Source organism: Petaurus breviceps, unplaced genomic scaffold (assembly GCF_028583685.1).
Source record: "Petaurus breviceps papuanus isolate PSGF00001 unplaced genomic scaffold, PetGlider_PUasm1.0 185, whole genome shotgun sequence".
In the NCBI taxonomy this organism is placed as follows: Eukaryota; Metazoa; Chordata; class Mammalia; order Diprotodontia; family Petauridae; genus Petaurus; species Petaurus breviceps.
In genome coordinates, this window is record NW_027185797.1 from 36,871,779 (window position 1) to 36,888,323 (window position 16,545).

Here is a 16,545-nt window from a genome sequence, read left to right on the forward strand (position 1 = left end):
ACGAGGTGCTGCTTCCAAAAAGATCTTCCGCCTCTCTCCTGTCTCTCCAAATCTACATCACCCGCTCCTCCCACTTCAGGACTTTCTTTTCACATCAACAAGCCCATCCCACAGGTGGGATTAACAAACTCTGGGTTTTAATACAATCAATTTGAAAACCAAGCCAATACAGGGGAATCTTTAATTGCCATTACTATCACAAGCATATGTCCAAGGAGCCCATTCCCCTTTGGGACAGCTCAAAGTATTCAGAAACGTTTCCTTCTGTTAAGCCCAGCTCTTCCTTTCTGTAACCTCTCTGCAACTTTCTGGAGCACAGCAAATAAGAAGAATCCCTCTTCTTCCACATGAAAACTTTCAGATATTCAAAGATATCTCCCATGTCTGTCCTTGGCCTCTCCTTCTGTAGCCTAAACATCTATATTTCCTCCAATTAATTCTCATAAAGGTTGGTTTCTAGTCCCTTTATCAACTTGGTTCCCAGCCCCTTATCTGGATACACCATTTTTTGTCAAGTTTGTCCTTGCTAGACTGGTGCTTCCCTGAAATAAGCGCAATATTGTAGATATGATCCTGCTGACTGGCCTACTGGCTGGCCAAGGATGATCACCCTATATGGTTTTCATACTAGACACTCTTTCCTGAATCTGGCCCTTCTCTAGATTCCCACGACAGTAATTGTCGATACCACTCATCTGGGTTGCCACAATGCTTCTTTGCCATACAAGCTTTACAATGCTACCTTGTATTCTTGACTATTTTTCCATGCCTATAACCAAATTTGGAGCTCCCTGAGGGATATATCTTATAATTGTGTGCTTTCCACATTTCCTAATACAGTGCCTTGCTAACAGATGCTAATGAAATGAATTATATATAGATTAATTGTTGATATACACCCTTCAGTGCCTAAGGACTTTGAAGAAATCCCATGGTTTAGATTGATGTGATAAACTCTACCACTGACCACCTTCTCATTTCCCATCCCCAAAGAGGACATGGACTGGGGCCAAGGTGGCACAGCAAGGCCTATGCTCAAGGGCTCAGGTCCCACGTTCCCAGCTTCATTAGCAGAGATGGTTTAGGAGTCCCCAAAGAAGGTGACAGTGACAGCAACATCCTCTGGCCTGGTACCACCAAGAGACAGTGGGAAAGGGAAGACATGCTGCCACTTTCTCAAGTTCTTCCAAGGGAACCTGAACCATCCCTGGCACTGGGGATTACTCCTCTTTATCTACTCTGGCCTCTCACATACTTGGAGTCCAGGCATGTAACCATCTGACACAGCAGCCACAAGAGGCTGAGCTGGGAGTTAAGGAGTTAACACTGTTGGCTAAAGAAAAATGGAGGTCTGACCCTTAAGGGCATCAGGAGGAGGTAAGTCCACCCTGGGGGAGCAGAGAGACAAGTCTAGCAGGGCCACTTCTGCTGAGATGTGAATGCTACTGATTCCACAGCATAGAATAGTTAGGGGAATCTTCAGAATAAAGAACACAGAGGTTTTCAGCTGGGAGTTGTCTTAGGACACAGGTCACAGCTTAAAACATCGAGCTGAAAAAGCCCCCGGTGACCACCCAGGTCCACTTAGGCCCCACTGAGAAGGACCATTCATTCACTAGGTCTCCATTAACCATGAAAGGTCACTAATCCTCTCCCCCACAAAGCTGGGTACTCACCCAGGACTGAGCAGGGAGCTAGGGTTAAATCAGATTGAATCCACAACAGGATATTTTAAGGGAATGGAAGCAAGGAGGAGAGGTTCCAAAAAGCATCCACTGCACCAGGACTTTCCAATATGTGGGGAAGAAAGGAGTGGAGGGATAGAGCATGGGGCTGGGAAAGAGCCTTGTATTTGGAGCTGGAAGACTCAGATTTAAGCCTTGTCCCTTCTAGCTACTCAAGGAACCTTGGACAAGTGACTTCCTCCACCCTGCCCTATAAAACTTGGGAGCTGTATTAGATGATCTCAACAGCTCCTATGATGCACTAATTGGGGGAAGGAGGAGAAAACAAGCAGGAACTCTTATCCCAGAGATAATACAAGAAGTTGTGTCCAAGGAAGGGAAGAAGTGTGCTCTGAGATACTTCAAGGTTTCTGCTCTGCTGGAAAACCAGTCACTGTTGGTGACAGGAGAGTAGAAGTGGGGGGGAGGGGGAGCACTTCCATGGAGATAAAGTATATATCCAGATTAAAGCTGCTATTTAGGGCTGAGGGAGCCTGGAGCTGGGAGGGAGGGAGAAGGATGCCCCTTCCACTGTACTATGCACACTCTAAAGCTTTCACCTTAGGGCAAAAGCCACAGTGGTTTCACCCTACCCTATTCTTCATACCTAAGTATTCACTGCTTTAATTCTAATCTAGAGAAAGATAATGGAAATATCCTTGAACTTAGAAGAGGGTTGAGGGAGGGAGCACTGGGAGGGGTGGAATCTTGTCATCACCCCTCCATTCACTATGTCAGCTTCTAAAGAATTTTTTGAGCTTGAATGTAGATGGCTGATAAATTTGGTCTGTAAGAAATGAGTTCAAGTCCTAAATTAGACACATATCAGTTGGGTGACTGGGCAAATAGTTTAACCGCTTTTGTGTTAGAAAATACCCTGAGACTTATTTATAAAGATGAAATAGGGTTTTGCTCTGCATTGATGGAGGGAGACCCCAGACTCAGATTCATGGGTTTCTGAAACCACAAATCCTTCAAAAGCCATCTGTAACAGGCTGCTTTCTTGGGGGCATTTTCCTCCCTCGGTGCCAGGGGTGAGGGCAGGCTATGATACAGCTATTAGCAGAGGGATCACATGGGGACAGGCAAGCAGCTGGGCAGGGCCAGGACAGAGTTCTCTGATGAAATGGCAAGGTCCAAATTCTCATTGCAGCTCTATCAGGTAAGTCAGACAACCTGAATGGTGAGCAGAGGCAGTTAGAAGATGGGTATAGCCACATTATCTATCTCAAGCTTAGGTGACAACCCAAAATGATGAGACCAGGTCTCCTCTAGCAGGGATCAGGACAGAAGCTGCTCAGATAGTGAACAATGCTAGCAGATGACGATTCCGATTTTATAACATTTAGAGCTAGAAAGGCTCTTAAAGGTCACAGAGCCCAAGCCCCTTCTTTTACAGATAGAGAAACTGAGTAAATGAAAGGAAATGATTCACACAGAAAAGAGCGAAGCTGGGATTGGAACTCAGATCTCTTGCATCCAAATTGAGTGTTCTTTCCCCTGTGCCACTGGTTAGTAATTACTAAAGGGGGCCTCGTCTGTCCCCATTGAAGTTCCCTCTGATGCTCCATCATGGCATGAGAGCAAGCTGGGGTTTCTTGAAGACCGGGCTGGAGAGAACACAGTCTGGCAGCCATAGCCTGATGGAAGCCCTCTGAGTGCAGAGCCAGGGGAAGCTGCAGTTCTCTCATCTGAAGGCCAGCCCAGAGATCCGAGAGGCTCAAGCACCAAAAGTCTGGCCACCAGGCCAAAAACAATGGCCGTAGCAACTCATGAAGACCATCAATAACAGTGTAACTAGGAAATCAGAGATTCCTAAGTTCATTTCATTCCAGTACCTACCACAGTAGCCAGCACAGTAGGCACTTAACAAATTCTTACTGAATGGATGGATGGACAGATGGACTGATGGGTGGATGGGTGGATGGATGGATGGATGGATGGATGGATGGATGGATGGTTGGATGGATGGATGGATGGATGGATGGAAGGAGAGACAAATGGATGGATGGATGGATGGATGGATGGATGGATGGATGGATGGAAGGATGGATGGATGGATGGATGGATGGATGGATGGATGGATGGATGGACAGATGGATGGACAGACAGACAGATACATGGATGGGCATAGATTAAACATTTAAAGAGAAATTAGAGATCATTTAATTTATTCTATCATGTCATACATGAGGAAACTGAAGCCCAGAGAGAAGAATTGATTATCCAGGTTCCCACAGGTATAAACAGCAAAGCCAGAATTGGAGCCTGGGTCCTAAAACTTGAAATTCGGTGTCCTTTCCATTGAATATCACGATGTCTCCAGCACTTCCCATAAACTTTCTCACGTCTTTTTGTTCTTGACTTTTTTTCCCATTTATGGAAGTGCAATGGAATTTCACCATGTTCACATACCACAATTTGTTCAGTCATTTCTCCATCATGTCAATATTTTGCCATTATCAAAAAAGCCAAGAGTTGTACATGCTATAGACTGCAGGCTTCTCTTTATAATTAGTAAATCCTTGATAGATGTTCCATCAAGAAGTATCAGGATGGGAGATGCTCAACCAAAGAGACATTTAGCACATGGCAGAGGAAATCTGGCCATCCAGTGAGGGGTAGAATACTAAAGGGCTGTCAATTTACCAGGGCAAATCAGATCAATAGAATCAAGAAGAGTGAAGTAGAGACCAATTTACCTGGCAAGAGGAATGAGGGAAACAACACAAGACCTCGTGGGATTCTTTGGGGAATCAAATGCTCCCTTATAGATCCTGGGCAACACCCATCTCTCTGACTTGTCTCCACTTTTACAAAAGGTAGTTACACCAGATGAAAGCCCCTGACAGCTCTGACAGGCCACCTTCAAAGAACCCTCCAAACTCTGACATTTTACATTCTAAGGGTGACTCCTTGCTCTGACATTCTCTGTTCTAAGGTCTTTCAGAGGTCTGATCTTCTACATTATATTCTTAGGGTCCCCTCTGTTCCAGCAGCCCAACTTCTGTGTTCTAAGTGGATTTAAAACTCTAACATTCTATATGGTTCTATGGACCACTTAGCTGAGAAATCAATACATGCTAAAACATGAGTGGGCACTAAGGAGCTGATATGACTGATAAAAAAAATACCTAAGGCCTATACATGTGTTAGAGCAAATAGTATATTGGGGATCTATGGGAATTTTGAGAAGATGGTGGGGGGAGAGAGAGAAATGAGGTAAGAGTCTTAACAATTTTATCTCCAAAATATGTTACTTCAAACCTCTGCTCTCCATTCACATTACCCTGCTTCAGGTGGTCATCAGCTCTCGCCTAGAACATTATAACTTCCTGATTTATCTCCCTGACTCAATCCCTTCTCTAATCTTTATCTTCCACAAGCTGGCAAATGTATCTTGCTAATAATACACAGGTCTGACCAATATCACTCCCCTGCCCCAAAATCCATTATCCCATTTGCCCCTGGGATGAGATATAAACTCCTCATTCTGTCACTGAAAGCTGTGCACAAGTTGGCAGTCACCTGCCTTTCCAGACTGATTTCATATTTCCATCCTTTACCCACTCCAACTGGGGCACAATGCCCTCACTATGGCCATTCCTCCCTGGGCTTGGCTACTCAGCTGAGCACTTTCTATGAAGAGCCCATGGTGACTGCTGGTGATTTCTAGGCATATAGTGTCAGGCTTTGTTCCCATATTTTCCAGATGGTCTCGTCCCATGAGGTACTTGGTTGGAACCTCCCTATTTTTAGATTTGAGGCTTATCTCTTCAGGTCCACTCACTGGGTTTTTCAGCTCCAGTCTGCTAGAAATTTTGATCGGGTACTACTTCACAAGGCGTTTTGAAATCTGGGGACAGATTTTTTTTCCCTTCCCTATTTATTTTATCTCGTTTAAAAAAAAAACTGGGATAATTAACTTTTTGTCTCATGTAGTTTTTCATTTATGATTTCTTGAACTATGGCTCTGGAAAACCAGGCTTTGATAAAGTCCATTAGAATTAAAATGGAGCTACCTGACTATGCCTTTAAACCCAAATTACTCTGGCTCTCACTGATTGGCCAGCATTAGGTCCCAGCCCAAGCTGCATGTGTTCCTTGTTTGGGTTTTGATGGCTCCGAGTCAGTGTAAATAGCAATTGTTTCTGTGTTGGTCAGAAACTCAGAGGGTCCACCCCTCCCAGAGTGATTCTTTTGTGAAGGCAAACTAAGCCACTTTGGCCTCATTTCTTACCTAGCCTTACTGAATGGGTGTTGCCTCAGACAGACTTAGACCTGAGGAAAGACCTTAACTTAAAAAGGCCAAGGTCTCCCACTGCATCCTGGCCATCACCACTTGTCCTGATCTATATCTTGCCACTAGATCCCCAAGTCTCAGTTGGAGAATGTGAGATTAATGACTTTGCACAGCTTTGCCTCATTTAAATCCAATTCACTTGCAAGTCAAGACATCAACCTCCTGATGGCATTGGTCTGCTCAGAGAATGGAGGAATAGTAACTAGAACAGAACTCCTTGAAAGGAGAGCCTGACCACTCTTCACTTATAGCTACACTCCCCAGCTAAACAAAACCCATGCTGACAACTCCCAGGATAATCCTGTCCTTTCTTTTTCCTTCTTTTTTTAAATTTTCCACCCCTATGCCTGGGCAAAAGATGTAGCCTCCCATTGCAGGTAACTACCTAACTTAAGGTAAGACATTTTCAAGATCCTCTGGCTTAGTATGCAAATGCATTTGAACCAGAGCCAACTTACACCATATTCCTGACCTGACTATGCATATCTGTCAGCAGCAAAACTCCTTCACTTTTGTGCTAGATTTTGGTCTGTAAAAAGTCTTGCTGTCTCCCTACAGGGCAAGAGAATTCCAAAGTATTTTGTGAATTAAATTTGCAGCCACTTTCTCTATGGCTTTGCAGTGCCCCCTCTCCCCCTGCCTGGAATGGACTCCCTCCTCATCTCCACCTTTTGGAATCTCTGCCTCAAGTGTCATCTCCTATGGGAAGCTTTCCCTGATGCCCCTAGTAAATAGTAGTCTCCCTCTTGACTTATTTTTGCATTTATGTATCGGCATTTGTTTTATCGCTTAGAAGAACACACATGCTTCTTGAGGACAGATTTTTTTCATTTATCTGTGTATCCCAAGGCCTTTTATACACTAGGCATTTAATAAATGTTTATTGAATTGATGTGAATGGAGGGAAGGAAGCAGTTGGAAGAAATGACAAAGGGAGAGAAAGCAGGAAAAAGAGCAGAAGATGGAGATGAGAGAGCTCGAATGGAAAGAGAAACACGGAGAAATAAAAGATAAGACACAGAAGAGAGGAAGAGGTTAGAGTAAAAGAGAAATCAGGAGGAAGGGAGCATCAATAATCAATAGACATTTATTAAGTGCCTACTGTGTACATGACTTGTCCTAGGTCATACAGGGAGTATCAAAGGTAGATTTTAACTCAAGACCTCTGACTCTAGAATCATTACTCTTTCTACTGGGCCATGCCCATTAGATTTGTGCATTGGGAAAGTGATTTTGGTAGTGTATCAAAGCAATGACCTGGAGAGGGAAAGACTATGGGACAAGAGATAATCTCGGAGTCAGAAGGGATATATTAGTGAGCAATGAGCATAAGCCATACCTGGAAAAAAGAATTTCATCTAAATATATTGGACAAGGGGCGACCTAACCATTAGCCAAAGAACTCCAGTAAGAAGGAATCCATCGTACCCAAAGCAGACCATTTTGCTTTTTTGGAGCTCTGGCTGTTAAAAAGATTTCTTTCTTTTTGATTCCTCATATTAATTAAATATAAATTAAATTTGCCCAATTACAACATATGCCAAGTTCTGCCTCCTGAAGCTCAGAAAAAGTCTGTTCCACATGGCAGCAGCTCAAATAAATGCTTGGAAACATCATATGGTCTCTCCTCTCCATCAAGAAAGAAACATCTCCCCTCCTCCAGGCTAAGTCATTCAATCCATCCTCATACATCATGAACTTGAGATCCCTGGCCAAGCCAGATGCCCTCCTCTGCATATTTTTCAGTCGTTCAATATCCTCCCTAAAACGTGGCACCTGAGCTAAACATACTCCAGATGTGGACTGATCTAGGCCAGGTCCAGTAGCAGCAGTCGCATCTCACTAGTCTCGGATATTCCTCTCAATGCACTTGAAGATTTTTTTTTTTTGACTGCATGTCCCATGGTCATCAGGGGCAGCTAGATGGCACCATAGTGCATAGAGCACTGGGCTGGGAATCAGAAAGGCTCATCTTCACGCGTTCAGTTCTGGCCTCAGATACTTCTTAGCTGTATGACCCTGAATGAGTCATTTAACCCGATTCGCCTTAGTTTTCTCATCATTAAAATGAGCCAGGGAAAGAAAAGGCAAATCACTCAAGTATCTTTGCCAAGAAAATCCCAAGTGGGGTCATGGAGAATTGGCCACAGCTGAATAAGGACTCAATAGCCCATGGCCATCACATGTTCAACTTGCAGTCCACTAAGTATCCTAGACTTATTAGTTATGCCTCTCTCATCATATGCTTCCAAAGTTTATTTTTTTAACCTTTTATGCATTTCCTATTAAATTTCATCTCATTAGTTTCAACTCAACATTTTAAACTTTCAAGATACTTTAGATCCTTTCTCTGCCATCCAACATGGTAGCTACTCAACCCAACCTTGTGTCATAAGCCTGCCATTATATACTTCAATCCAAGTCATTACCAGAGAGTCAAGCACAGATTTCTGAAACAGCCCTCTACAGACCTCCTTCCAAGCTGCCATCAGATCACTAATGACCATGCTGAGCCTCATTTAGAAAATGTCAGAATCCATAAGCTGCATTAACATTTAGCTCACATCTCTGTTTTGTGCATGAGAGAGGTATGAGTCTTTGTCAAATGTTATTCCCTATCACTCCCACTTCTCTGCTCTACCTGCCTGGCAGGCCTGTCCCAAGAGTGAGTCTGGTTAGCCTGGCATAACCTGATCTAGATGAGTCGGCCATGCCTATGCTCTGTGATCATGGCCTCCTTTTTCCGATGTTCTCGCGCCAGGCCAGAATTTCTGCCACAAATCAAAGCTGAGACCACAAGTCTAGAGTCTACTGACCACATCCTCTCCCCCATTTGAAAAGGAGGCCACCGTTCAGCCTGCTCCAGACTTTTGGCCTCTCCCATTCTCCATGTACTTTCTGAGTTTGTGCATGGTGGTTCAGCAGCCACATCTGTCAATGCTTTTATTCCCTGGGGATAGAGATCCTGTGGGTGTGAAGGCAGAACAATCCACAGACACAAGTGACTAAATGCAGATTCTATAAAGCTACTAAGTGTGCTTCGCACTAGAGAGGACCAAGGGATGCCTAGTGCAGGAGGGCTTTGGAAAAAACTGGGGACTAGAGGAGACAGAGGAGGAAGGCCTTCCCTGCTCCGCCCATCTCCTCTGTCCTCCTCACGCTTCTTTCCTCCTCCTTCCTCTCCTCTCCAGCTGTATTCTCTTCAACTCTCTGCTCCCTTCCTAGAATCATGGGATTCCAGGCCTGTTATGTCAAGGCCTGATGCTAAGAAGACAGAAGGTCAGGTAGGAGGAACAGCTATGCAGGTAGACTTCACTGGAAGAAGGACTGGCTGAAGGGAATATTTTAAAATAAGACCAGAGAGGGAGGTGGGAGTCAGGTTAGAGAGAGCTGTAAGTACTAGGCTAAGGAGTTTCTTGTTGGTGTGGCAGCTAATTAGAGAGCGGAGGGGAGGAAAGGGGAAAAGCATGCAAACCTTAGATCTTCCCTCCAGCTTCTACTCTCTACACAGGATGGGCCAAGGGAACACCACAGCTCTGGCTGAATTTCTCCTCCTGGGCCTCTCTGCCTGCCCTGCCCTCCAGCCCCTCCTCTTTGCGGCTGTGCTGGCCTCCTACCTGGCCACCCTTCTGGGCAATGCCCTCCTGGTGTCCCTGATCCTACTCGACAGCAGGCTGCACCGGCCCATGTACCGCCTGCTGACTCACTTGGCTCTGCTGGACATGTCCTACATGAGCACCACTGTGCCTCAGGCCCTGGCACACATGCTGGTCCAGAGGCGGGTGCTTCCTTTTGCCCGCTGTGGCGCTCAACTCTATGTGGCCCTCTCTCTGGGCAGCACCGAGGCTCTCCTCCTGGCCTCCATGGCTGTTGACCGCTGCCTGGCCGTGTGCCGGCCCCTCCACTACACCGCTATCATGACTCCAGCTCTTTGTGGGAGTCTGGGAGGTGGTGCCTGGGCCCTGGGCTTCTTGCTATCTGTGCCCAATGCTGCTGCCGCTCTACGCCTTCCTTACTGCATTGGACGCCCACCCATTGACCACTTCTTCTGTGAACTGCCGGCAGTTCTGAGGGTGGCCTGTGCTGACACGGCTCCCAATCGGGCCCTGGTCTATGCTATGGGTGTTCCCATCCTTCTGGGGCCCTTTGGCTGCATTTTGGCTTCCTATGGTCTCATCTTGGCCACTGCCCTGCGCCTCCCTTCTGCCCGGGGCCGCCGCAAGGCCCTCTCCACCTGTGGAGCCCACCTGGCTGTGGTTGGCCTCTTCTATGGAACTGTGATGGCCATGTATCTGAGGCCCAAGGGACCCACCCCAGCTGGACACCACAAGCTCACAGCAGTCTTCTATATCGTGGTCACTCCACTGCTCAACCCACTCATCTACAGTCTGCGGAACAAGGATGTCCACAGTGCCGCCAGGTATGCTGTTGCCCGCATCAAGGGGATGAGGGCAAGAGCCATAGAATCATAGATTCTAAGGAAAGAGAAAGTGCCTCAGTCGTGATCTCGCCCCACATCCTTCTTTCTCATAGGAAAACCCAGGAAACCCCAGTCTTTGCCTGAAAAAAAAGACCTCGACCTCCCCAAGCACCCCAGACTGTTTCTGCACAGGAACACAGGCAGACTAGGAAGCAGACTCCAGACGTTGCCACAACAGGCACTGAGAACATAACATGTGGAGCAGGTTTTTGAGTCATGGATCCTTCTGGCAGGCCGACGAAGGGCAAGACCCCTTCTCAGAATGACTTTTTAAAAAATTTATTGAGTGAAAAGTTAAATTTTAGTTATTGGCTATTAAAAATAAAGTTGTGGTTTTTCCCATCCAAGTTCATGGACTCCCTGAAGTCTGTCTTATGAAGCCAGGTTACATATCCCTGGGGGACAGAAGGCAGCACTGGGCCTGGGTAAAGTGAAGAGTTGGCCAACCTGGGTTCAAACCTCTTCCTCCTAGAACCAGTCTCCACCCCTCTGGCCTTAGGTTTCCAGGTTTCAGGTGTGATCCTCTGTGAGGATCTCAGCATCAGTGTTCAAAGACTCTCAAAGGTGTCAAATAACCAAAGTCCAGCCCATCCATGATCTGGAATCCTCTCTCCAACATCCTGCCAAGTGGCCAGCCAGTTTCTGCTTGAAGGTAGAGAGAAGAGGAACTCACTACCTGCCCCTTGGTGGAACAGCAGAAGGAACACCCAATTTGTCGGAAGACTTAGATGTGAATCCTGGCTCTCCCTGACCTATGGCCTGTGTCACCTTGGGAAGTCAAGTCCCATCTTTGGGCCTCATCTGGAAAATGAGGGGTTTGGATTAGACACCCTCTAAGGTGCTTCCAGTATATGATGAGGATCCTAGGAAACTCTGCAAAGCATCCCCTTCTGCTTCCAGGCAGTCCTCATTGTTAGAAGGTTTGGTTCAGTTATTCCCAGAAATCAAGTCAAAATCAGCCTCCACAGTCTCCACCACCATTCCTGGTTTGGCCCTCTGGAGCCACAGACAAATCTAAAATCTATTCCACACGACGTTCCAGTGCTAGAAGACAGGTATCATGGCCTTCAGAAGTCTACTTTTCTCTAGTCCTCACAGAGCATGGTCTCATCTCCTAAACATCCTCACTGCTCATGTTTGGAAGCACTCTTGCCCAACAACATTGTTCCTGGAGCAAAGAAAATGTGTGCATGCTCTAAGGACCAAAAGGAGCCAGGGATGCCTGTGAAACCAGGCAGGGAGTGTCTGTGCCCACTCCTAGGGCTGAAACCAGGCAGGGGGTGTCCATGTCCACTCCTAAGACTCAAACCAGGCAGGGGGTGTCCGTGTCCACTCCTAGGACTGAAACCAGGCAGGGAGTGTCCGTGTCCACTCCTAAAACTGAAACCAGGCAGGGAGTGTCTGTGTCCACTCCTAGGATTGACGCCAGGCAGGAGGTATCTGTGCCCACTCCTAGGATTGATGCCAGGCAGGAGGTGTCTGTGTCCATTCGTAAGAGTGAAACGAGGCAGGGGGTGTCTGTACCCGCTCCTAGGACTACCCTCCCCACCATCACATCCCTCAAATGCTGCATCCAGCACTGAATACAGGAAGGTCTCATGCTGAACCTCAAAAAGGAACCTCAGCACATCATCAGAGGAAGGGCTGCCAATGCAGATGTGCGCCCTCCTCCTGGGCTGTCCTTTGGAAATGGCACCTTGGTGCCAACATGGAAGATCCACAGCGATGCCCCCCAGACATTGCCGCAGCCTCCTTAACACACCCACTAAAGATCAGAGGGTCTGCATCTGTGTCTGAGCACCTTCTATCCTCTGATCCCACTTGGGTCTTTTCATGGGATTCCTCTATGTGCTGTCTCTAGCCCCTTGTGGCTCTGCCCGCCCTCCTCTGGACTAGCCTCCAACCAGCTGTGCTGCTCCTGGCAGGGCATGATGGGGCTAAAGGCGAGCCCTCCCCCAGTAAATAAAGACACAAAGGGACACGGCTTTGTGGAACGTTCCCAGCTGCACGGCTGTGGTGCCCTCCAGGGAACCTCATGGGTCACCAGTCCAGCTCCCGTTTGTTTTTAAACATGGTGAGGAAAGTGAGATCCAGAAAGGACACGCAATTTGTTCTATGTCCCACAGCAAAATTGGGCCTCCTTGATTCCCTCCACCATTCTCAAGCCCTGGGTTTGATGATGTTGTTGCTATTTAGCTGTATCTGACTCTTTGTGACCCCATCTGGAGTTTTCTTGGCAGAGATGCTGCAGAGGTTTGCCATTTTATAGATGAAACTGAGGTAAACAAGGTTAAGTGACTTTCCCAGGGTCATACAGCTAATAAGTGTCTGAGGCTGGATTTGAACTCAGGTCTTCCTTACTCCAAACCTGGCATTCTATCCACTACACTGCCTAGCTACCAAGTCCTGGGTACTTTCCACCATTACCAGTCTTTGCTTGAGCAACAGAGAAAACAGAGACCCTGAAACTGAGGTAAACTAAGGCAGGGATAGATACTTAGACAGTAAATGAGATCCCTCCATTTTAAAGTTCAAAATAAAGAAGAGGGACAAACAGAGGTGAGTTGGAACTGCTCCAATCAATCACTCAGCATTTATTAGGCACCTACTGTATGTCAACCATTGTACTAAGCCCTAGGGGAAGCTCTAGAGAGCATTACTTTCCAATGTGAGCACTGGCCACTTCAAATCTAGACTTGATTTATTGTTCTGTTGGTTTCTGGACTTGAGAAAATATTGATCATTCAACTGTAAAACATGTTGTGCTTTTTACCAGCACACTACTAGGGCCACAAAAGTCCAAAAACATACCCCAAATATGAAGCCAGTAGATTTCAGAGAAGAGATAGTTAAAGTCTTTTAGCCTAAGATCCTTCAGGGAAAGTCGAAAGGGGGCTGAGAGGCACTCAGGGATGGATTCTGTGACACAAAATAAGCATTTCTCTGGAGGAAGAAAGAGGGAAACTGGCTTAAGCCATTGAATCAGAGTGCTTACTGGCCAATGCAGATCTTTAAAAGATGCATGCAGAAGTCAGAACTAAGAAATGGATCTGAGAATGATTCCAAAAGATTGGTCTGGGAACCCACAAACCTAGAATGCTAAGGACAATCTCAAAAGCCTTGGGCTATCCCAAAAGCAAAAAGATGCCCACTGGAGGAAGGGGGAAGAGCTCTGCTCGGTTAGACACTTTGATTACAAAGGGGCTCAAGTCCAGAATCAATCAGTTTGCTTTCAATTTCTCCACCAAGAGTCCTCATGCTAAAACACATGACATGGCACACATTCATCAGGTCCCTGGTGGGCAGATCACACTTATTGTGTGATCCAGAATTAACATTTTTGCTGAGGAGATAAATGCAAAATGTAGATAAAACACTGTCCTCTCCCAAACTAGCTTAGAGTCTAATAAACAGCACCAACAGAGAGCCTAAAGGAACAATATCACATATGGGCATTAGAGGGGTAGTCAAGGGTTGTCACTCACTAGGAAGGACCAGGGAAAGCTTCCAAAAGATGGCATTTGAGTTAGTCTTTAAATAATGGATAGGAATTAAACTGGTGAAGAGGGAGATTCTCCTAGACATAGGAAGCAATGTCAGTAAAGTTAGCAGGGGAATGAGAGCACAGGGTTTATCTAGGGTGAGGGGTGGATGGAGGACTGAGAACAGTCCAGTCTGGACATAGTACAGAATTCCTGGAGGGAAGTCATAGTCGAGATAAGACTGGAAAAGTTATGTAGACAAGATGGTGGAAGTCTTGAATCCCAGAGGGACAAATACAAAATGGGGAACCATATGAAGCTTTCCGTTCCTTGGAATGATATGTCCAGACCTATTCACAGGGAAGATGACCAAGACAGAGATCGACAGGGTGGCTGAGAGAGAGGAGAGAGGAAGCAGAGCACCATGGAAAAGTCACTGCAATAGTCCATGGAGGTGTTGATGGGTCCTGTAACATGGTAGTCACAGTGGGAAAGAGAGAAAAAGGGAGACAAGAAATGCCAAAATCAGAGGCACGATTAGCAGGAATTGATTGTTAACTGTGTGTTAAAATTAATAATATTGGTTAATTTTGCTGAACTTTATTTTCTTTTTTCTCCCAACTCTTTCTTATAAGAGGCTCTTGTGAGGGAGGAAAATATTTGGAAATAAATGTAATGTAAAAAAAACAACTTAAAAAAACTCAATTGATTGGGGGGGGGAGGGGAGGGAAAATAAAGAAGAAAGAAGGGTCAAAGATAGACTCAGGGCCACAGTCAAGGAAGACAGTTTGAATGGCAGCCGTTTGTGAGCAGTTAGAAAGGGCTGAGCCCCGCAAGCCACAGTATGTTGGTGAAGGACAAGTCACTAGGCAATCTTTTTTTTGAGTTATGTTATTATGTGGGATCAAGGGCATCTTCACAAGGCATTTGATGGAGTCTACCACGATATCCTCGTAGGCAGGACAGGGAGGTACAGGCTGGATGTTAATAAGGTTAATGAAGTTAACATTACCTTATTGGTTAGGTGGGTTCAGGTCTGGTTGACAGTGAAACTTGCCACAGCCCAGGGCGGCTCTGTTACCCAGAAGAGCATCAGACAGAGGGCAAAGAAAGGGAGGGCTAGCGACCACAGCCACATCTCGGAGTGGAGTGGTGTGGATGAATCTTTGAACCGAGCAGCATTTATTTGGAATCTACCCCTAGTACCAGACCCTGAGCTAAGCCCTGGGGGTACATACAAAGAAAGGAAAAACATTCCCTGCCTTCCAGGAGCTTACATTCCAATGTAGATAAATAGTAGATGCCATATATGGCTGACCTTAGAGCTGGGGTTCTTAACCTTTCCGGTGCTATGGACCCCTTAGAGCTGGGGTTCTTAACCTTTCCGGTACTATGGACCCCTTCGCCAGTCTTGTGAAGCCTATGGACCCCTTCTCAGAGTTGTGTTTTTAAATACATAAAATAAATAAGATTACAAAGGAAAGTGATTGTATTGATGTAACTTCTTTTTTCTATCCAAGATCACAGACCCCCTAAAACCTCTCCCCGGGCTCTGGGAGGGTCTGTGAACCGCGGGCAGTAAGCCGGCCGTGGTCACTGACACCTCAGAGTACATCGGACATCTCGCATTGCGGGGCTCCCCCTTCCTTCACTGCCCATCCTCATCCACAATCAGGACGATCACACTTGGTGATGGATGGAGCCCTTCCAACCCTCCATCCCGGGATTCGGTGACTCCACGGCTCCCGAGGCCGGGCTCTTCCCCCGGCTCCTTCCGCTCCCTTTCTGCGAAGGCACGTTAAAGGTCCGCCCGATGGCCAAAGCACCGCCAATGCCCGGCCCAGCTCAGCTAAAGCAGCGGCCACGGAGCTCGGGGACCATGGGCATCTGGGGCAAGGGCGCGAGTGCCTCCCTGTGGGCAAGCGCCCGAACACGTCAAAGCTGAGAGCCCTGCGAGAACCGGGGAGGAGGCGCCCGAGCCGCGCGCTCTACGGGCCGGGGCCAGCCTGCACCGGGTGGAGATACCTGCGGTGCCCGCAGTGCCCTCCCTGCCCAGCTCCTCCCCACTGGAGGTGAGCACGCGCAAAGCGCGGCCCCAGGACCTAATCCTAAAGGAGCCCTCTTTGGAGCACTGCTGCCTCCTCCCCCTTTCTCCTCCCTCTCCTCCCCCTCCCCCCCCCCCCCCCCCCTCCTCCCTCCTCCTTCCCTCCCCCTCTCTCCTCCTCTCCCTCCCCCCTCTTCCCCCTCCCTCCTTGCTTTGGCTGTTCTCCATAAGCTTCTCGATTCCTAGGTGACATGGGTGTCATTTTCCCACAACAGAACGCAAAACCCTTCAGAGAGACTTCCATCCTGACTTTGTGTGCTCAGCCGCGCACGTTTGTTGTTCAGTAGGGTCCGACTCTCCGGGACCCCATTTGAGGTTCTCTTGGCAGAGATACTGAAATAGTTTCTACCATTTCCTTCTCCAGCTCATTTTACAGATGAGGAAACTGAGGCAAACAGGGTGAAATGACTTGTCCAGGGTCACACAGCCAAGAAGTCTGGGGGCCGAATCTG

General features: G+C 47.0%; 1 protein-coding gene and 1 long non-coding RNA gene across 2 annotated transcripts in view; one reads left to right on the top strand and one right to left on the bottom strand.

The window, feature by feature from the left end:
• LOC138161520 (uncharacterized) overlaps window positions 1–16,545 on the bottom strand; it is a 66,397-nt gene that overhangs the window by 48,269 nt on the left and 1,583 nt on the right. The gene's annotated exons all lie outside the window — the stretch shown is intronic.
• LOC138161555 (olfactory receptor 2D2-like) lies at window positions 7,969–10,499 on the top strand. The gene has a single exon (XM_069088292.1). The coding sequence runs from the start codon at window positions 9,495–9,497 to the stop codon at window positions 10,497–10,499; it is 1,005 nt and encodes a 334-aa protein (XP_068944393.1). The 5' UTR covers window positions 7,969–9,494.